General features: G+C 45.8%; 1 protein-coding gene across 1 annotated transcript in view; it reads right to left on the bottom strand.

Moving 5' to 3' along the window:
* The window catches only part of PRICKLE2 (prickle planar cell polarity protein 2), a gene marked incomplete at both ends in the record, with an annotated part of 347,802 nt that overhangs the window by 74,912 nt on the left and 249,627 nt on the right, over positions 1–23,263 (bottom strand). Inside the window, one exon of the mRNA XM_080715805.1 lies at positions 15,271–15,454. Coding sequence (XP_080571931.1) covers positions 15,271–15,454 — 184 coding nt within the window. The remainder of the gene's footprint in view (positions 1–15,270; positions 15,455–23,263) is intronic.

Consider the following 23,263-nt stretch of genomic DNA (forward strand, 5'->3'; position numbering starts at 1 on the left):
TCAGAGTTTCCATGCATGGTCCTTGAAGCCTGAAATGTTGACTAACTGTGCTCTAAATCAGAAGCTCCCACCCTTTTTTAAAAATTGCTTTGCCAGTGTATCTTTCTCTGAATGTGTCCTGCCCATTCAGTAGCTTGTATGTTTTGTGGTACCAGGGAGTGAGCGCCAAGGGCGTTCCTCTTCCGAGCGACACCCCTGGCCCTATTTCATTTTTATTTTGAAACAGGGTCTCATTAGGTTGATGGGAGTCTCACTAGCTGCTGTCGAGCTGTCCTCAAACCTGTGATCCTCCTGTCTCAGCATCCCGAGTACTGGGATGACAGGAGTGCCCCCCACGCCTGGCTTGTTTGTTTTGTTTTTTGGTACTGGGGATTGAATTCAGGGGCATTCTGCCTCTGAGCTGAACCCCAGTCCTATTTTTTAATTTGAAACAGGGTCTCACTACGTTGCTGAGGACCTCGCTAGGTTGCTGAGGCTGGCCACAAACCTGCGCTCCTCCTGGTTCAGCCTCCCAAGTCCTGGGATTATAGATTTGTGCTACGGTGGTTCAGCCTCCCAGGTCCTCGAGTGCTACGGTGTGTCGTTTCAGCTGTGACTCTGTCAGTATCCGCTGGTCAAACCCATAAGGGCAGGGATACTTGTGCCCTGGTTCACATCTGGCACTGGGGAATGCGCTTGGCTCACAGCTGGCCGCCAGCATCTTCTGGATGGGAGAGTGTCAGGGCTGAGTGTCCAGGTGGGTGACACTGTGCCGGGAACAGGAGAGCCCATTCAGGAAGAGCGAGAAGGAAGAATATGAGCACACGGAGACAAACGGAAACTGCCAAGGGGCAAAGGAAGCCCGGGTCGGTAGGGCCATGTTGCTTCCTGCAGTGATGGGGAACCAGAGGCCGAGGAAAGGTCACCTCCTTGGTCACCAAGGTCAACCTGAGTTTAGGAGAAATCCCCAGCCCCCCAGGATGAAAGAAGTTCTGGGCTGCCCCTCCCTTCACACAGAGCTGATTCCTTGGGCCTTATTCCCTGGGGGGAGCCCCACCGAGGAGGCGAAGGTCGGAGAGAGGAGGAAGGGTCAAAATAGGCTCCGGAGTCAGACCACAGCCCGGCCTGTGGCATCTCAGTCTAGTCCCTGGTCGCCTCTGAGCCTCGATGTAGCCAGAGGAAAAAAGGGGACTTTGTACCATGAATTAAATGTGATCATTTAAGCTGGGCGTGGTGGCGCACGCTTGTCATCCCAGCATTGGGGAGGCTAAGACAGGAGGATCGCAGTGTACAGACAGCCTCAGCTACTTAGTGAGGTCCTTTGCAACTCAGTGAGACCCTGTTTCAAAATAAAGAATAAAAAATTGGGCTGGGGGTGTAGCTCAGAGGTAAAATGCTCCTGGGTTCCATCTCTAGAACTACAAAAATAAATAAATAAATAAATAAGATTATTTATGTGTATGACAATTGTTTACTAAGGAGCCAGTAGGTAGCTGCTTTATTTTAGGGTCTGAGCACACAGAGGTGAACAAGACAAAGTATGTCTTCCTCGAACAGGCTCGCCTTTTAGAAGGCAGGGCACGCGATTCAAAGTACAGATATAAATAAATGTCTGTAGATTACCCGCTCCGAATCTAGCACCTGGTCTCTCTGGAGGCCTCCCTGAATGGGCACTCTTGGGTGCCCCCTTCCATCCAGCCTCTGCCTGTGAGTGGCCGGGCTCCTCTGGGGCCACGTGTGGCAGGGGACATCCCAGCCTTTGTGTTCATGGATGGCTTGACACCTGGACACTGCAGGCTCCATTCACCCTCAGAGATGAGGAGAGCTCAGGAGTCTCCTGAGGTCCTTTCCGGGCAACATTGGGCCTGATTTCATTTTGCGCTTCTCAGCTACACTCCAGGGCATGTTAACTTCTAGAAGACACCTGGTCTTTGCATGGCTGGTGTGTCTGCAACATCAACAGCAGTAACTCAAACCACCTCCCTAGCCCTGAGCAGCCCGGCTCAACAGCCGCTCCCTCAACAGCGGGGGACACGCTTGGGATCCCGGAAGCGCCTGTATCGTCTTCCCAGGACAGATTAAGTGATACATAATGGAAAAAGGTCCCGCACATTTAAGAGTTCAATATATCTTCCTTCCTTCCTTCCTTCTTTCCTTCCTCCCTTCCTTCCTTCCTTCCTCCCTTCTTTCTTTCCTTCCTTCCCTCCCTCCCTCCCTCCCTCCCTCCCTCCCTCCCTCCCTTCTTTCTTTCTTTCTTTCTTTCTTTCTTTCTTTCTTTCTTTCTTTTGTGGTACTGGGGATGGACCCCCCCCCCAGGGGCTTTCTACCTCCAGGCTACACTCCCAGACCTATTTTTTATATTTTTATTTGGAAACAGGGTCTCACTAGGTTACTGAGAGCCTCACTAAGCAGCTGAGGCTGGCTTCGAACCTGTGCGATCCTCCTGTCTCAGCCTCCCAAGCACGGGGATTACAAGCGTGCGCCACCACGCCCGGCTTTATTCTTTATTTTGCAATAGGGTCTCACTGAGTTGCAGAGGGCCTCACTGAGTAGCTGAGGTTGTCCTCGAACCGCGACCCTCCTGTCTTAGCCTCCCAAATGCTGGGATGACAAGCGTGCGCCCCCACACCTGTCTTGTTTGTTTTTTGATACTTTTTCTTGGTGTTTGACAATTATACATTGTAGTGAGGTTCAAAGTGATACAAACATGTATTCACACATCACTGAATATATTTTCTTCTAATATCAGTATTATTAACACCACTGTACTTAAAAAGTACTCATCTAGAATTATCTTTATTTATTTGCATTTTAATGGACTCGTCTCTGCCCTCTGCCTTGCAATAGCAGAGTGGCAGGAACCTTAGTTTGGTTATTGTTTTGTTCCCAGTGCCCAGCACACAGTAGGGATACCATAAATAGGTGCTAAATAAGTACATGAATAAACAAAAACGCCCAGTGATTATTCTTTTTCCATAAAAGCTTCAGGTATATACTTTAATTCATCCCTTACTCTCTCACTAAGGGAGAAAAAAGTCCTGGAGAAAATTGCTAGGAAGCCCAAAGATCCACCATCAGAGACAGGTGCCGCACAGGTGCCGAGAGGCAACGTTGGGGCTGAAGCAAGGGACCTCTGCCTGACCCGCTGACCCCCCAGGAAGAGGTGTGGAATATTCTCCTTTGTGGGAAGATTCTACGTGTGCCGAGCAGCCTACAGAGAGCGCCCCGGGCCTGGGGTCTGTGATGCCGCAGGAGATCGCAGGCACCGGGAAAGCGGAGATCGCAGGCACCGGGAAAGCGGGCGGCTGAGCCTGGTTCTTCGGCAGATGGCCCTGGAGCCTGCCTGGGGCACTGGAGAATTCAGAACCAGGTGCTCCGTCTGGGCCCAAGTCCAAGCCACTCCGGCTCCATGGAGCCAGAGAACTTCATTAGGATGAAGTCACGCCTTTATAGCAAACTCAGAATACCCACAGAATAGAAAAGACTCCTCTGTGTTGGCAGAATTATTACTATTATTATTGTTATTATTATTATTAATTATTATTGTTTTCGGTACTAGGGATGGAACCTTGGGGCATTTGACCTCCAAGCTATACCCCCAGCCTTATTTTTTAATCTTTATTTTGAAACAGGGTCTCACTGAGTTGCAGAGGGCCTCACTAAGTAGCTGAGGCTGTCCTCAAACCGCAATCCTCAGCCTCCTGAATGCTGGGATTACAAGCATGCACCACCACGCCCAGCTCTGAAATTATTATCACTATTATTATTTTTTGGTGGTACGGGGGAATGGAACCCAGGGGCCTTTTACCTCTTGGCTACACTCTCAGACCTATTTTATATTTTATTTGGAAACAGGGTCTCACTAAGTTGTTGAGAGCCTCACTAAGCAGCTGAGGCTGACTTCGAACCTGCACGATCCTCCTGTCTCAGCCTCCCAAGCCGGGGATTACAAGCGTGCACCACCACGCCCGGCTGAAATGATTTTAATAGAAGCTTTGGAGCCAGCGGAGAAGGTAGATTCCTATAGAGTAAATTATATTATATTTATATTATATTTATATTATATTTATATTATATTTATATTATATATATATATATATATATATTTTTTTTTGGTGGTACTGGGGTTCCTGGAAGCCCTTCTACCTCCGGGCTACACTCCCACGGGCTACACTCCCAGACCTATTTTTTAACTTTATGTGGAAACAGGGTCTCTTAAGCCAGCGCGGCTGGCTCCAAACCAGCGTGATCCTCCTGTATCATCCTCCCAAGCGCAGGGATTACAAGCATGCGCCACCACGCCCGGCTTATATTTGTATTATATATTTATATTATATTTATATTTATATTATATTTATATTTATATTATATTTATATTTATATTATATTTATATTTATATTATATTTATATTTATTTTTTTTTCCTCTAAAGTAGATTCCTCTAAAGTAGATTCCTATCAGGCGGTGGATTCCTCTAGAGGCAGATTCCTATAAAGCTTTCTATAAAGATTCCTATACAGCTTTCTTTCCTGGGCGGCCCAGTGTTCCCCCCTGCCCTCTATGTAGCTCCACCACTCACTACTATTTCTCAAGAAGAGTGAAAGAGAAACAATTGCTTTATTGAGGAACTTCTATGTGCTCTACAAGAACCTCCTCATGTCAGGCACAGACCCCGAGATTCCCAGGCCTAAGAGCACTGGTTCTGGGGTCTGGCTGTCTTTCTCCTCACTTCTGTGTGGTCTTGGAAAAGTTACTTAACTTCTCAGAGCCTCGCTTATTTGGCTTTTACCATGGAAGACGGGATGAACAGTCACCAGATCAGGTTGTTCTGAGACCTGAATGTGATAACGCCCAAGTGTTCAAGGTGGCGATGGCCACACAGCAAGCTTTCGACAGAAGCTTAATAGCTTTCTACACCATCGTCGTCATCATCCAGAGGTGATGGAGGCTCCCGGGAGCTAAACAGCATCCCTGAGGATTCCTTGATTGAGCAATGATGTGCAGCCATTGTCTCCCACCTGTTTACAACCTAAGAAGACTGACATGGTTGGGCTGTTGGAGGAATCTGCTGGAGAAGGCTTTCAGGAGAAGCGCGGGGAATGGAGATCATTGACTCGGAATCATGTAGAAAAAAATCCAACACGCTTTCATTTTTACCATGAGATGCAACCTGGAAGAATTTTGGTTCTAAGAAGGGCACCTGTCATCTGTCTGTCTGTCTGTCTCTCTCGTAGTACTGGAGATTTAACTCAGAGGTGTGTGTCTGTCTGTCTGTCTGTCTGTCTGTCTCTCTCTCTCCCCTTCTCTCTCTCTCCCTCTCTCTCTCCCTCTCTCTCCCTCTCTCTCCTCTATCTCTCCTCTCTCTCTCCTCCATCTCTCCTCTCTCCCTCCCTCTCCCTCTCTCTCTCTCCCTTCTCTCTCTCCCCCTCTCTCCTCTCTCTCTCCTCTCTTCTCTCTCTCTCCTCTCTCTCTCCTCTCTCCCTCCCTCTCTCTCTCTCTCTCTCTCTCTCTCTCTCTCTCTCTCTCTCTCTCTCTCCCCCCCCCCTCTACCTGTACTGGAGATTTAATCCAGGGGCATCCTACATCTTCCAAGATACACCCCCATCCTATTTTTTATTTTGAAACAGGGCCTCACTAAGTTGCAGAGGGCCTCACTAAGTAGCTGAGACTGGCTGCAAACCCAGATCCTCCTGTCTCAGCCGCCCAAGTACTGGGATTCCAAGTGCACCACCATGCCGGGCTTTCTCTCTATCTTTTATGGTACTGGAGATTGAATTCACAAGTATCCCACCTCTGAGTTATATCCCCAGCCCTACTTTACTCATTATTTAAAAAAAAAAAAAGGTCTCACTAAGCTACATGAGCTGGCCTCTAACCTGTAATCCTCTTTTAGCCTCCCAAGTACTGGGATTACAGGCATGTATCACCATGCCCAGCTTCACCTACTTGACTTTTAACAAATACTTACTGAGCGCCTGCCATGACTTAGTTGCCATGATGGATGCTGCAGGGCTTCCCAGGAGCAGAGCAGGCAAGGACCCTGTCCTTTTAGATCTTAAAGATGAGCAAGGAAGCCAGGCATGGTGGCGCACGCTTGTAATCTCAGTACTTGGGAGGCTATGACAGAAGGATCGCAAGTTCAAAGCCAGCCTCAACCATTTAGGGAGGGCCTCTGCAACTTGGTGGGACCCTGTTTCCTAATAAGAAATAAAATTGGGCTAGAGGTTTAGCTTAGAGGTAAAATTGCTTCTAAGTCCAATCCCCAGTGCCACCAAAAAAAAAAAAAAAAAAAAAACAACGATAAGCAAAGGAGACAAATATTATAAAAAAAAATTCTACCGATACATATTAAGTTAGGAGTTAGATAAGCATCAATAAGGAATATTGCAGGGTTCGGTACAAAGCATAGAACTATAGCGCTCATCCTGCATTACGGCCAAAGCTCATTAAGAAGATACGTTACATTTGACATTGATGGATCAGTAATGGTCATGAGCGTAGCAATCAGATAAAGAATTTGGGACGTTCCCCATGGAAGTACCAATGAACACACCTCACCCCTGGGCAGTACTGGGCGTCCTGTTTTCCCAAGCATTAGAGAATACTTCTAAAGCCACACACTGGAGGATTTTTTACTCCTGGTATCTAGTCTTCATCCTGCCTGGGACAGTTTGAAGGCAATATAGAGGGATCTGGACGAAGAACCCAATAGCCACTTTTTATGCACCAAAAAATGAAGCTGAAGTCCAGGTAAAAGGACCATGTGATGCAACCTGGAATATTTTTGGTTCTATGAAGGGTACCTGTCGTCCATCTGTCTGTCTGTCTGTCTGTCTGTGTCTCTCTCTCATGGTACTGGAGATCTAACCCAGGGGCATCCTACATCTTCCAAGTTACACCGAGCTACACATAGTTTGGAAACTAAGGATCTGAGGAGCTCATGAGGAAAAAGCTCCAGGGACACCTGGAAAATCCAAAGATGGTAACGAAAAGGACACTGGCTCAGCAGAAGCAACCTAAGCGGTGTCACACAGTAAAGTCTATCAGTGTAAGTCTATCGATGTGTGTCCCCAGAGAAGATCCTCCAGTAAGTGAGATCCTTGCCAAAGGGGCACATAGCATCATTAGGCAAAAGCCTTTGAGGGTTTTACACATGATCGGCCCACCTCTAAGCACTGTGCCCACGCAGAGGAGCGGGCAGGTATGGGACAGAGTCACCTGCTGTGACCCTATATAACACAGAGGAAAACTGCCAACACCACCAATGGCCAAGGACAGACCTTCAGCTTGGTGGTTCCCACTGGTGGTACCCATGGCATGCACAACGGTCAGTTGTACTTCCTGCAGGATCAGCTGGCATTTCTTGGAATATTTAATATCTTAAGACCTCACACTTGTGCTGACAGAGCCCACCAGTCATTTAGACAGTAAGTGCCCCCTTTCCAAAACACATGTGCCCAACTGCCCCTGGCGCTGGCTCATTACCATCACCATGTTAGAAACCACCAGTAAAAACCATTTATCCACCCGGGCGTGGTGGCTCACGCTTGTAATCCCTGCATTTGGGAGGCTGAGACAGGAGAATCACAGTTGAAGGACAGCCTCAGCTACTTAGGCCCTCTGCAACTCAGTGTTTCAAAATAAAGAATTTTAGCCGGGCGTGGTGGCGCACGCTTGTAATCCCCATGCTTGGGAGGCAGAGACAGGAGGATCGCACGCTGGTTCGAAGCCAGCCTTGCTGGCTTAAGAGACGCTGTTTCCAAATAAAAAAAATATAAAATAGGTCTGGGAGTGTGTAGCCCGGAGGTAGAAGGGCTTCCAGGAACCCCAGTACCACCAAAAAAAAAAAAAAAAGAAGAATTTTAAAAAACAGGGGGCCGCGATGCGGGGGGGGGGGTAGTTCGGAGGTAGAATGCTCCTGGAGTCCATCTCCAGTACTCAAAAAGAAAACAACAACAAAAAAAAAAACAACAAAAAAAAAAAACATTCACCCATCACAAAGGATAAACCAAACCGGGGGGAAAAGCCCAACAAGTACTATTTGCGCACGCATGTCACTATCACCATGAACTAGAGCATGATAGGAAACTGTAATGTACCTATAAAAGCATCAAAACAAAAAAGAACAAAAAAAAAGCCAAGACAACCCAAAACACACAGACACGGAAAGGTACTCACAATACATAAAGTACAAAATTAAGCCGGGTAGGGAGAGAGCACAACCATATTTTCGTCCTAAATGAAACATGGAACCACAACCCTCTACACCTAGACAACTGGACACAGACACAGAAAAGCAAGAAATCCATTTTCCTTGTTTGGTGGAAAAATATGAGTGATTTTTTACTTGCATATCTAGATGTCTCTAATTTTTGTTTCTCTTTTTCAGGGCTGGGGATTGAACCCAGAACCTTGTGCTTGCTAGGCAGATATTCTACCACTGACTATATCCCCATTCCTATCCCCTTTTTTTTTTAAATCTCAGTACTTGTGAGGCTGAGAAGGAAGGAACACAGGTTTGAAGCCAGCGTAGCTGCTTAGTGTGACCCTATTTCCAAATTTAAAAAAAAAATCATCAGGCTGGAGGTATACCTCAGAAGTAGAATGCCTCTGGGTTCAATCCTCAGTACCACACGCACACACAAAAAAGAGAAATCAATTTTTAGTTTGGAGAACAAACTACCCACAGACAGCTCTTCTAGAGACTCCAATTCCTGTTTTCACTCATGGAGGATGGCCAGGTCAGCCTCAGAGGGCAATGGCCCCTGCTCAAGCAGCATGGTTGCCACCTCCCCACTCTACCAAAGACTGGGCCACCAAATTATGAGGCTATTGTTATGTAAAAGCCAGAAAACAGTAGGTGCTCAATAAATGTGTGTTGAAGAGCACTGTCCTCTTTTCCCTTGAGTGGGCCAGCATTTTGCTGAGACACTACCCTAGTTTTTAAGATTGCTTTCACCCAACAGTTCCTCCACTCTGCAAGCACATTTAGCAAGATTGGAAGACACACTGGGGAGATACTACCGGGACCTCAAAGAGAGGAGCCAGGGATGCTGCTTGAACGTCCTACAATGTGCAGGACACAGGTCTCACGTCAGCTTTTCAGCCAGAGCTGTCAGAAGTCTGAGGCTGAGAAATCCTGCTTGCCAGTTTCCTTTCTTATCCCCTGTTAGTGATTATCCGAATTCTTCCTCAAGTACTATCTACTGGAATCTGTCTCCATAGCTTCTCCAGGAACAGGGCATACACTATTAATTGTATGAGTTTGAAGGGAAATTGGAGTTTCAATCTGGATAGCTAATCAGAGGCAGACTCCAGGTCTCTGTTTTGCTAGCCCAGAGCTTCCCAGTGACATTAAATTCTTTATGTGGGGTGACCAGAGGCCAAGGATCCAAACAAGATCTCTATTTTCCATTCAGACATTTGGAATCACAAGATAAATGCCTTCTCTCTCCAGCATCACCCCTTATATGTATCATTTTTATACTATTTTATGAAGGTTGGAGCCAGGCATGGTGGCACATGCTTGGAATCTCAGTACTTGTGAGGCTGAGCCAGGAGAACTGCAGGTTTGAAGCTCACCTCAGCAACTTAGTGAGGACCTCAGCAACTTATGGAGACCCTGTTTCAAATTAAAAAAAAAATAGGGCTGGGCGTGGTGGCACATGTTTGTAATTCCAGCATTTTGGAGGCTGAGACAGGAGGATCTCGGTTTGCAGACAGCCTGAGCTACTCATTGAGGCCCTGTGCAACTCAGTGAAACCGTTTCAAAATAAAGAATAAAAAATAGGGCTGAGGGTGTAGCTTGGAGGTAGAATGCCCCTGGGTTCTATTCCCAGTACTGCAAAAATAAATAAAAATAAAAGAGGGCTGAAGGTATAGCTCAGAGGTAGAATGCCCCTTTGTTCCATCTATCCCTACTACTACAAAAATGAAAAAGGAAAGAATAAGAAAGGAAAAGAAAGAAAGAAAGACAAGAGAGAAGAGAAGATAGAATTGTACAACTCCTAGATTCTTATGAAACTAAATGCCCATATTCAAGAACAGTTCCCTAAATGGGGAACAACTTTCATTTGCATTATATTAAATTGCAGGCCTTTCTCAGAAGGAATAAAATAATAAAGCGTATCACCTGAAGGTATATTAGCAACCCCGTGATCAGGGAACGAGATGAAAGGTTTCAAACCCAAGTGAAAAGCACATTACTCCCAGCCCCAGCCAGTCTTAATGCTGCGTCTCCAGCCGAAAGCATTTTAATGCTCACTATAATTTCTCTTGATAGAAAAATGGGTTTTCTCCAATCATAGACAACTAACATGATATTCAACATCAACATTTTTATTAGGCACAGGCATTTAGAGCTCAAAATTTTCTACTTGTAGCACATACTAGACAGCTTTAAAAAAAAATCTTGGGATCCATAAGTAGCTTTATAAATAATAGACTTTGGAAGACCTCATAATTTAAAATTTGAAGCTCATTTCTGTCATGCACCGTGACCCCTCCGGACACCTTTAATATCGATTCACATTTTATTGGGCAAATGTAGGACCCTTCAAATCGTTTCAAAAGATAGTCTGTCTCTGGAGAGCAATCTCCCCTTCTAATCCTCTCCGTTATATAGGGCTGAGGAAGTTCAGGAAAAAGGGAAAGCCTTCCAAGAATCAACAGAACGCTAAGACAGGGGGGGCTACCCTTTCAGTCGGCGTAACTCTAATCATTTTTCCTTCAAAACAAATCAAAGCAATTTCAGCTTCCTGCCTCCCAAAGACATTCACTCCGGATGAGTCAGGAGACCTTCTGAAATGCTACAGGCGCTCACGCCTGGGATGGGTGGATCGAATCGAGATCCTCGATTCCGCAACGGCCCCCTTGGGTCCGAGTGCGTAGAAAGGTTTCTCTGAATCTGAGAATCACCGGATTATGTGTAACGGCCTTCCAGAACAATCGGCTGTACTGAAAGCTGAAAAGAGTGGGCTTTTGAAACATTCAGGGCCGAATTTGTCAGAATGCAGCGCGCTTCCAGTAAACAAGAGAGAAGGTTCATCTATCCAGACATAATATTCTCGATCTGTTCTCTTCCTCTCCCCGTCTCCTCCCCCCAAGCTCTATCCACTGTCCCCCTGGCCTCCCTGAAGTCTTGCTTGGTTTCCTATTTTCTCTCTGGCTGCCACATATTGAGAGAAAACACATAATCCTTGACTTTCTGAGACGAGCTGATGTCACTTAGTGTAATGTACTCTAGTTCCGTTCATTTTCCTAAAAAGGACATCACTCTGTTCTTCTCTCTGGCTAAGTAAAACTTCACTTTGTGGAGAGACTGCAGTTTCTTTATACATTCATCTGTTGAGGGACACCTGGGTTGGTCCCTAGTCACTACCAATCCCACTAGTATGAGATGGACGGACACCTGGGTTCCCTAGTCACTACCAATCCCGCTAGTATGAGATGGATGGACACCTGGGTTGGTCCCTAGTCACTACCAATCCCACTAGTATGAGATGGACGGACACCTGGGTTCCCTAGTCACTACCAATCCCACTAGTATGAGATGGATGGACACCTGGGTTCCCTAGTCACTACCAATCCCACTAGTATGAGATGGATGGACACCTGGGTTGGTCCCTAGTCACTACCAATCCCACTAGTATGAGATGGATGGACACCTGGGTTGGTCCCTAGTCACTACCAATCCCGCTAGTATGAGATGGATGGACACCTGGGTTCCCTAGTCACTACCAATCCCACTAGTATGAGATGGATGGACACCTGGGTTGGTCCCTAGTCACTACCAATCCCGCTAGTATGAGATGGATGGACACCTGGGTTCCCTAGTCACTACCAATCCCACTAGTATGAGATGGATGGACACCTGGGTTCCCTAGTCTCTACCAATCCCGCTAGTATGAGATGGATGGACACCTGGGTTCCCTAGTCTCTACCAATCCCACCAACATGCACACAGGGAGGGTGGAGGGGAGGGGGTTGGGTTACCAGCGAAACACACCCAGTGCCGTGTGCGCGTATGTCTGTATTACTTTGAATCTCACTATGATGGAAAATTACAGTGCACCAATAAAAGTGTAAAAAAAAAAAGGAATAGCTAATATCAAAACATTTTTTAAAAAAGAAAGAGGAGTCACATAGAGGTTGCTGTCAGACCTGCCCCGGCGTGGGACCCGCTGTCGACCGTCGGCCACAGGATGGGCACCATCGTCCAGGCAACCACCACCTCCGCCGACCTTCCACACACACGCAAATGCTCTGCTCTTCTGAAACCCATTATTTAATAAAATGATCTTTGCTGAAACAGGAAAGGAAGGCTAAAACCTCAACCCACAAACTACCAGAAATCACCCATTGGGTTTTTTTCCTGCCGACATGTGAACACAGAGCTACCTTTGATGCCCATGGAGCTGTTTTCTGTGGATGTTCCCCTATATTTTCTTCTCTGTAGTAAGAATTAGAAGAGAATCGCAAAACCGAAGTGCCTCCGTAGGGGTTTAGGAAGGTAATACGAAACGCTGAAATGGACTGGGTAGAGAGTGGGGTGACGCGGGGACACTGAATGTTGTCTAATGACAATGGTGAAAGCTTAACTTCAGCCAATTAGATCTTTACAGGAATGAGATTCTAGATCCGCACAATTTCAAGATATAAACAGAAACCTGAGCTGGGCGTGGTGGTGCACACCTGTATTCAAGGGTCGTGGGAGGCTGAGACAGGAGGTTTACAGGTTTGAGGGTAGCCTCAGCAACTTAGTGAGACCCCACTTCAAAATCAAAAGTAAAAAGCCCTAGGGGTATAGCTCGGAGGTAGAAGACCCGAGTTCAATTCCCGGTACTATGTGTGTGTGTGTGTGTGTGTGTGTGTGTGTGTGTGTGTGTGTGTGTGAGAGAGAGAGGGGGAGAGAGGGAGAGAGAGGGAGAAAGGGAGAGAGAGAGAGAGAGAGAGAGTGTGAGAATATACTATACTTGTTTTTTTTTGGTGGGTCTGGGGATGGAACCCCGGGGACATTTGACCTCCAAGCTACACCCTGCCCTATTTTTTTATTCTTTATTTTTTGAAACAGGCTCTCACTGAGTTGCAGAGGGCCTCACTAAGTAGCTGAGGCTGTCCGCGAACCGCGATCATCCAGTCTCGGCCTCCTGAATGCTGGGATGACAAGCGTGCGCCGCCACGCCCGGCTTAAATATACTTGTATATGGAAAATTCCCACTGCCTAAACACTAGTAACTAATTAAAATTTTGAACAACACTTTGCTGGCTAAATAAATTTTACTGATGTTTCCAATTTTATCTACTGATTTGCAACCGTCATATGGAAGAAGAAAACAAGAAATGAAGAATCCAGAGAGGACAGAAGCATCATGATACTCAGGTTCTTAGTGAATTCCTGGGTCTGTCTTAGCTATTAGAACTTTTTCAGCTGGACACGGTGGCGCACGCTTGTAATCCTAGTACTTGGGAGGCTGAGACAGGAGGATCGCAGGTTCAAGGCCAGCCTCTGCAATTTAGGGAGGCCCTCTGCAACTTAGTGAGACCCTGTTTCCAAATACAAACTAAAATTTGGTCTGGGGGTGTCGCTTGGTGGTAGAATGCCTCTGGATTCAATCTCTAGTACCGAAAACAAACAAAAAAAGAACTCTTTTAGCTGGGCGTGGTGGCGCACACCTGTAATCTCAGCGCCCAGGAGGCTGAGACAGGAGGATGACAGGTTTGACTGAGGCCAGCCTCACAGTCTCCTCGATTTAGCAAGAACCTCATTAGCTCAGCAAGAACCTGTTACAAAATATGAAATAAAAAGGAGTTGGGAGCAGCTTGGAGGTAGAATGCTCCTGGCTTCAACCTCCTGTTCCTGAAACAAAAAAAACACAAAAAACAAAAAAAAAAAGAACTTTCCTGAAAGCACTGTCATATCTAAAGTTTCTAAGTTACAATTTAAAGGCTGTTTAAGCTTTAAAATATCCTGTCAGACATAGAGAGCTCCAGAGAAAGAGATTTAACGGGTCAGGGGAAAGTAACAGCTAAACACTTAAGATTCTGGCAAATCTCACGGGGAAGATGGCAAAGAGACCCAGTTTCCAGACTTCTAAGCCAACCTGGGGCTGCCGGAGGAGCAAAGGCCAAGCACCAAAAGACGCAAAGCAAAATCTGTACACCACCGAGAAAATACAGCCGAGCAGAAGGAAGCCACGCGCTTCTCAGCGAGCCAGTGATATTTACAGCCTGTCGGCTGTGCCAAATTATTCCAGGAAACATCCAGGTCCTTCTTTGTAAAAAATAAGGTCAGACTTAATATCTGAGCACGGTTTCTATCGGCAGGAAACACGAGGCACATCCACCCGCCCCCCCTCTACAAAGAATCGGCACAGTAAGTTCATGGCCGATGCCGGATCTCCTCTTTTCCCCACCAAAAGTGATGCTTTAGATCATCTGTATGATGCTGGAAGGTGACGTTTCCAAGCCGGCATTTTGGAAACCTCCTGTGTTGTATAGATGGTTTCTAGACAATCTCTAAAGAGTGGATAAAGCCGGGCGTGGTGGCGCACGCTTGTCATCCCCGCGCTTGGGAGGCGGAGACAGGAGGATCGCGCAGGTTCGAAGCCAGCCGCGCGCGCTGGCTTAGGAGACCCTGTTTCCAAATAAAAAAAATGTAAAAATAGGTCTGGGAGTGTAGCCCGGAGGTAGAAGGGCTTCCAGGAACCCCAGTACCACCAAAAAAAAAAAAAAAAAAAAAAAAGTGGATAATAGTGGAGAACGTTATGCTAAGTGAGATTAGTCAGTCACGCAGAAAAAGTAAGAAATCGGACGCTCTCCCTAATATCCCAATAATCTAGGGAGAGAAAGGGTCATAGGAGGAACTCTAGACAAAGAAGGAGATACGATAAATGAGCAGATAAGGTGACGTAACTGAGGGGATGGGGGGGGGGAAGAGGGAAATTCCCTAACGCACACGATGTACATTCACAAACATATCAATGTCAATCACTAAGCCAAACCTGAGAAGGAGGGGAGAGGAGGGAATGGGGCGGGAATTGGCGAAGGGCTAAAAAAAAAAAAAATAAAAATAAGCAATACAGGATGAATTAGCCACAGGTCACTCAGACCCAAAGTAACCGTTTCCCTTTCTCCTTTCCCACTAAGGCCTGCGAGGCTCCAATTCCTCGAGTCCCACACACTCCATCATCGGCCAAATCAGTTCTTTCTTCTAAACTGGAAGGAAGAAGGACCAGCAGGACGGATTTCTTAGCCCTCCGGCCCTCTGGGTGGGCGGTGGACAGCGATTACCTGCTCGGGCTTCAGGCCGGGCGGGACCCAGGCGTACTCCTCCAGCGCGCAGCCCGAGTCGTCGTCGGACGTGGAGTTCCTCTGGAAGTCAAACATGAGTTTGCCGATGGTCTTTTCCATGTCCAACGGCATCACCGTCACCATGTGCTCCTCCTGGGAACACTTGCAGTGCAGACAGATCTTCCTGCGGAAGGAAAGTGGCAGATGAGAGGAAGAAAATGGAGAAACCATACAGAGAGAGGTAGACAGATAGATAAAATATATAATTGTATCTTTATGTTATTTATAAAATAAATTTTTATATTTTATTATACATATATAAATTTATGAATTTTTACATATCAACATTTGTAAAATATATTATATATTTATATATTAAATATATATTTATATATTATACTTTATATATTTTATATATTATATTATATATATTATATATAAAATATATTATATATAATCTATATATTATATATAAAATATATATTATATAAATATATAATATATATAATATTATATATAATCTATATATTATATATAAAATATATAATATATAATATATATTATATATAAAATATATTATATAAAATATATATGTTATATATTATATATTTTATATTATATATATATTACATATTTTTTTTTGCTTAAGCCTGCCAGCCACCAGTCCTTGGATCCCAACCCATAAACACATTCCCTGGCAACAGAATTCTGGCAAAGGTAACTTGAGTTCCGATCCAGGGCACGCCTGTCTCTGTGGAGGGCGGGGCGCACGTGTGTCCTGTGACACTCTGTGTGGCTGGCTCAGAGCCCACTAAATGAGCGTGCCAGCGGAGCTTACGCTCAGACCCCAAACTTACTCTCTCTGTCTCTGTCGGTCTGTCTGTCTGTCTGTCTCTCTCTCTCCCCTCTCTCTCTCTCTTTCTCTCTTTTGTGGTATTGGAGATGGAACCCAGGGGCATTTTACCTCTGAGGTACAGCCCCCTCCGCCTGATTTTTTTCAGTCTTTAATTTTTGAAACAGGGTCTCACTGAGTTGCCAAGGGCCTCACTAAGTAGCTGAGGCTGGCCACGAACCAAGATCCTCCTGTCTCAGCCTCCCGAATGCTGGGATTACAAGCGTGCCCGCCACCATATCCAGCTCCAAACTCTCCTTCTAAATGAACATTTCAGTCAGGGGATGAGCCACCATAATTCAGCTGGTTAACATTTTTTTATTTTTTCAGGTTTGGGGATGGAACCCAGGGGCATTTGACCTCCAAGTTACACCGTCTGCCCTATTTTTTATTCTTTATTTTTGAAATAGGGTCTCACTGAGTTGCAGAGGGCTTCATTAAGTAGCTGAGGCTGTCTATGAATCGCGATCCTCCGTTCTCAGCCTCCCAAGTGCTGGGATTATAAGCCTGTGCCACCACACCCAGCTGGTAACACTTTTTTAATAAAAAATTCCTTAGCCAGTCAGTCAGGCATGGTGGCACAGGCCTATAATCCCAGCACTCGGGAGACTGAGACAGAAGGGTCACAGGCCTGAGACCAATCTTGGCAACTTAGTGGAATCCTATTTAAAACCAAAAAAAAAAAAAAAAAAACCAAAACACCCCAAAACTAAATAAAATAAAATAGAGTTGAGGTGTAGCTCAGAGGTAAAATGCTCCTGGGTTCAATCACCAGTACCAAAAAAAAAAAACAAGTTTCTCAGCCAGGGAAAATGGAAGAAATGGTCTTTTAGAAAGATCTGCACGTATGGGTTTCTTTAAGAAGAAGAGCAAACATGTTTTCATTCTCATTAAGCAAACCTGGCCCTAAGATCTCCTGGGAAAGACATGTTCACCTCCTTTAAAGGTCTCTGGTTTGAAATTCTGATTAGAAATCCAACTTTTCCCTATGTTGGTGGCTTTTATATACAACGAGATCATGCAACAGAATTATTTCAAAAGGTAGTAGCCAAAGATAAGAAAGTCTCTCCCTCAAACTGAACATTTCTCTTTTAAGGTCACCATCTGTTCCCCCATCCTCGGCTACTGGAAGACATCGATGTCAACAACACGAGAGCACGTGTCGCCGCCATCCACAGGACACAGAAAGGGATGGAGCAGGGTACATTTTAAGAAAATAAGCTATGCGATGTGTGCTCTGGTCTTGGTTATCAGTTCCAGTAACATCAAGGCAACGAAAGGTGCCCAGGATAGTAGCCCCACATGTGCCCGAAAATGGGATTGGACAACAGCTTCATTAAGATCCAATTTACGGTCCGGGCGTGGTGGCGCACGCTTGTAATCCCCGCGCTTGGGAGGCTGAGACAGGAGGATCGCGCAGGTTCGAAGCCAGCCTCAGCTACTTAGTGAGGCTCTCAGCAACTTAGTGAGACCCTGTTTCCAAATAAAATATAAAACAGGCCTGGGAGTATAGCCCGGAGGTAGAAAGCCTCTGGGTTCCACCCTCAGTACCACCAAAAAAAAAAAAAAAAAAAAATCTAATTCACATACCATAGAATCCAGCCTTTTATTGTTTTTTTTCCCCCATTAAGTTTTTTTTTTTTTTATTATTGGTGCACCGTGATCCTACGTCTTGATGGAGTTGAGGGAGATGGAGGCACGCCTGCACACGGCACTCGGGAGCCTCCCCCGGCTCCCGCCCGCTCCCTCTCCCTCCCCACCTTCCCGGGCGCACACAGCGGTGGCTTTGATAAATTTCTGTATATTCATCATGTCCGCTGAGGTGTTTCCCCCCTCAAGTCTTCTCCTCCCTCCCGTCTCCCTCAGCCAGGCCCCTTCCCTCTCTCCGCTAAGGTGTCTCCCCTTTGGAGTCCGCCCTGTGTTGTAATTTCTCCCTAGCTTCCGCCTGTGAGGAAGACCATCCAACCTTTCACTTGTGGCGACTGACTAATCTCACTTCGCCTAAGAGTGTCCACGTCCCTCCATTTTTCTGCCAGTGACACGATTTTCTTCTTCTTTATGGAGAATCCAGCCTTTGAAAGTATGCAAGTCGCCAACAACACCCACGACCATCGGCGGCAACTTCCAGCACCCCCGCTCCCAATCGCTGACAGCCATGGGGCTGTTTTCTGTCTCTGTAAGCGCATTCTCTTCTGGATATCTCGTATAAATGGAAACACGCGATGTACAGTCTTTCCAAACTAGCTTCTTTCACCTAAAATGATGTTGAAGGCAAACCCGTGTCCCGGCAGGACTGGATTCTTCCTTCCCCTTCACTGATGACTAATATTCCACTGTACGCATACAGCAGATGTGGTGCTCACCGGCTGATGGACACTTGGATTCTCTCCACCTTGGTGAACAGTGCTTCTCTGAATATTCAGTACGTACAAGCTTTTGTGTGGCAAGGTGTTCTCGTTTCTCAGGAGTCCGTACCTGAGCGCCGAACGCTGGGTCACAGGGCGACTAAAGTATCTGCACCACCGTGTAGTTGCACCACCGGTGACTGTGGATTCCATTTTCTCTACATGTTGACCAGCTTGGCTATCGTCTGCCCCTGTGACTGTTGGCCATCCTTGCAGGATCTAATTGAGGTGACTTTTATTTGCATTTCCTCAATGGTTAATGAAATTGAATATTGTTCTATATGCTTCTTATATCGCTCTGAAAAAATATCTAGTCCCTCCCCACCCTGGGGTTATTTGTGTTTTTATTGTTGAGTTTGAAGTGGTCCTTCTATATTTTTGAGTATACAAGCACTTATCAGATCTATAATTTGCCGAAAAGATACTTTTCCCCATTCTGAGGGTTGTCTTTTTACTTTCTGAATGTCATTCCTTAAAGGCCCAAAGTTTTTGCTTTTGGTGAAACTCAGTTTATTTTTTTCTGTTGTCCTGTGCACTTTTGGTGTCATATCTAAGAAATTACCCCCTAATTCATGGTTATAAAGATTTGCTCTTATATCTTCATCTGGGAGTTCTATGCCTTTATTTATTTATTTTTTTGTGGGTCTGGGGATGGAACCCAGGGGTATTCAACCTCCAAGCTACACCCCCTGCCCTATTTTTTATTCTTTGTTTTGAAACAGGGTCTCCCTGAGTTGCAGAGGGCCTCACTAAGTAGCTGAGGCTGTCCGCAAACCGCGATCCTCCGGTCTCAGCCTCCCGAATGCTGGGATGACAAGTTGATGAGCCATTTGGGATGTATTCTTGCACATCTGGTATGAGGCAGACATTAAATTTCATTCTCATGTGGCTAGCCAACACTGTTGCGAAGACTAGTCTTTGCCTAGTGAACTATATTAGCGCCTTTGGCAGGCAATCAGCTGGCCTTAAGTCTAAGGGTTTACTTCTGGACTCTCAATTTGAGTGTACTGACCTGCATGGCCCATCCCATGTCGGTACCACACTGTCTTAATTGTTGTGATTTTGTACTAAGTTTTGAAAATCACCAAGTCCGAGTTTTGCAACTAGGTTCTTCTAAAAAATTGTTCTGGCTCTTCCGGGTCTCTTCTATTTGCACTCACGAAACGTGAGTTTTAGGATTAGCTCGCCAGTTTCTGCAGCAATGCCAGCTGGAACTTTGCCAAGGACTGCAATGTATCAATTTAAGGATTACTACTGTCTTTTTCTTTTCTTTTCTTTTTCTTTTCTTTTGTTTGTTTTCGGTACTAGGGATGGAACCCAGGGGCATCCTACCTCCGAGCTGCACATCTAGCCCTATTTTTTATTCTGTATTTTGAACAGGGTCTCACTGAGTTGCAAAGGGCCTCGCTAAGTAGCTGAGGCTGACCACGAAACTCGATCCTCCGGTCTCAGCCTCCCGAATGCTGGGATTACAAGCGCGCACCACCATGACCGGCTACTAATTGTCTTCTCAACACTAAGTCTTCCAAGTCATGACCACAGGAAACCTTTCCATTTCCTTCTGTCTGCTTTAACTTCTTTCCATACTTTGTGGGTTTTAGACACAAGCCTTACACTTCTGTTTTAGGTCCATTTCTCCAGATTTTATTCAATTTGATTCTGTTGTGAGTAGAACGGCTCCTTGACTTTATTTGCAGATGGTGAGCACAGAGAACCAGATATGATTTTTCTTATACTGAGCGTGTCTCATACAATCCTGCGAAACTCATCTGTTGATTCGACACTGGGTGTGTGCACTTTCGGGAGTTCTACAGAAAGATCGGGTTGCACGTGAATAGAGACGGTTTTGCTTTTTCTAATCCGATGTCTTTTGTTTTCTGGTCTTGTCTGATCACCCTGGTGAGAACATACAGTGAAACACTGAAGAACGTTAGAGAAAGGATAAGTGCCTTGTCGCAGATCTCAAGGGAATCCATCCAGCCTTTCACGAGGAGTGTGTGAGCGGTGGGGTTTCTGTAGGTGCCTTTTATCAGGCTGAGGAAGTGCGCTTATATGCCAGTGCAAGGAGTGTTTCTTATCAGGAGAGAGGGCTGGATTTTGTCAAAGGCTTTTTCTGCGTCTATTGAGATAATCGGTTATTTTTCCCCTCCCTCTATAGACATGGTATGCCCAAATGATGACATAAAGAGAGACTTGAAGAAACAAAATCCGTTCAGCCCAGCCACGTGAGGCCTGACAGATTCTCCCCGTCCCTGCCTCTTACCACGCTGGAAAAATCACACAGGCAGAAGGCGCCCCTCAGATCCTGTGTCTCTGACGACAAGGTAGGGTGTCGCTTTTATTTTTTAATTTTTAATTTTTAATTTTTTAATTTTAATTTTTAAATTGGTGCATTGTAATCATGTATCACATTGGAATACAAGACTTGAGAGGATATACAAGCACACATCATCCAATTAGCCCTCATCCAGCCCTCATCCCATTCCCTCCCCCTCTCTCAATCCCATGCTTGTTTGGTGATTAACTTTGATACATATGTTTTTGTACCTCCTGCGTTTTAAAGAGGCTCCGCCCTCCCCTATTCCATACCCTCTGATTGGTCACCTTAATTGCTTCACTATAGGGCCCTTTCTATAGCTCAACCTCTTCCTGTTGCCCCTTTCCTCCTAGTTATTGCTGATTAGGGGAAGCATCTGATTTATATTTTCTGCGATATTTCTCTGTGCATGCCGCGTCGCTTTTAAAAAGAACCAGAGCTCATTCTAACAGTGCATCTTTAATTAATCAGCTACGGAAGGTGGCAGAGGGATCCCCCACCCAATCACTTCTCCTGCTAGACTATGACATTAGGGGGGAAAATGTTTCAATGTATTCAAGCAAATTTAGTACGTTATTTGGTGATTCATCTTTTTCCTAGAAAGCCATCCTTTAGAAGCCTAGAAGGATTTTTTTTTTTTTTTTACTAAGTTGAGTTTCCAGAGTATCCATCAAAGAAACTACGTAGGGGGACAGTCCAATATTTAGTCCTGGCTGGACATGATCTACTAAATGTAAACCATGGGAAGAAAAAGAAAAAGAAAACAAAACAATAACGGCAAACAAGGAGAAAGCAAACCCCAGAGGTACTGAATCAGATCCGGAACGAGACCCACTGTGTAGCTGGGGCGAGGGCTGACGTCTCTGTTAGGGCCTTCGACAAATACCTACCAATGTCAGGGATCGCTCTGGGCATTTGAGATGGCTCACCCAAACAACCGTCCCTGTGTCACGACACCTGTATTCTCAGAGAGGATAAATCAACGGTAAGCTACCGATACACACCATCATTCAACCGCAGTGGGTCAAAGGAGGCAGGTGCTATGGGAAAGAAAAAAAACCCAAGCAGCACAGGGTGGTCTAGCGGGGGCGGGCGGCCACCAAGCGGCCCGCGCACATTTCCTACTGTATAGCTTACACTCATAACCTGCGCTCCCCACCAGGCCACTGAAAAAGAGAATACCATCTCTACTTTCCAGGGAAGGAAAAAATCTCAGAGCAGTTGAACACTGTCCCAGAGGAAACCCTAGATAACCAAGCAGAATGAGGAGTTATTTTTGACAAGAATCGATCTAAGCCGTGAACAAAGACATTGCCGAATGCTCCTGGTTCTAACCTGGGAACGCCCTTCCACTCCCGAGCCACGAACTCGCTAGCAAAAACCAAAAGCAAGAACCAAGAAGGGTGCAAAAACACAAATGGCCAACGAAAGCCACAGGGGCCGTCTACCTTCTTGGCTAGCCGCTGGCCGTCCGTCCGCTCCTCAGTCGTCACTAACGGCACCTCCCACAGCGAGGCGTTTTTTTCATCTGCAAAGAATTTTCAGCCTCTGAGCGATTCTATGACAGCCTTGAGATTCATTTAATAATCTCCACGTACAAATTGGGAAGCCAAGACTCAGACGCTCAGAGAAGAGCACAAGGCCAGAGGTAAAGCTCGGATGATCTCTCTGGATTCTCAATGACTCTCTCCCGTGGGTCAAAATGCACACAGCTAAGTGGTGTGTGTCGGCCTGTAATTGTAGTACTTGGGGGGGGCTGAGACAAGAGGATCGCAGGTTCGAGGCCAGCCGCAGGAACTTAGCGAGACTCTGTTTCCAAAATGAAAAAAAAATAAAAATAAAAAGGGCCGGGGGTAGAGCTCAGAGGTAGAATGCCCCTGGGTTCCATGCCTAGCACCACAGGAAAATCAAATCAAATCAAAACAAAAAACACACAAACACAAGCACCTAACGGCTCTTTCTTTCACTGATGAAAGCTTTTCCCCTGATTGAAGCCGATTCAAGAGCACACAGGGAAATATACAACGTGTCTCTTTTGTTTTGTAATAGACATTTGTGAAAATGGAACCTGCCTAGTAAAGCAGAAATTTCATTCAAAAAAATAAATAAATAAAGAGTGCCTGGGTCTCATCCTGTCAGGGGTGACATTCTACCTGCACATAATTGGGTCTGTGAATGACAGGTCCCCCTGGAGGATGCTGTGATTCAGAGTTGTGAGATTCCAGTCTCCTTCCTGCCCGGCCTCTACCCCCAAGCAGCCTCTGCGGACGCCTGCCTCCCAAAGACAAAGGGATGCATTCTCTCCCTTCCGCCTCTCAGAGGCCGCAGCCAGCCCCTTCCGGGGACTCCGCGATATTGGCAGCCGCAGCCCTTTTCTTG

The sequence above is a fragment of the Muscardinus avellanarius genome (genome assembly GCF_963383645.1).
Source record: "Muscardinus avellanarius genome assembly, chromosome: 18".
In the NCBI taxonomy this organism is placed as follows: domain Eukaryota; kingdom Metazoa; phylum Chordata; class Mammalia; order Rodentia; family Gliridae; genus Muscardinus; species Muscardinus avellanarius.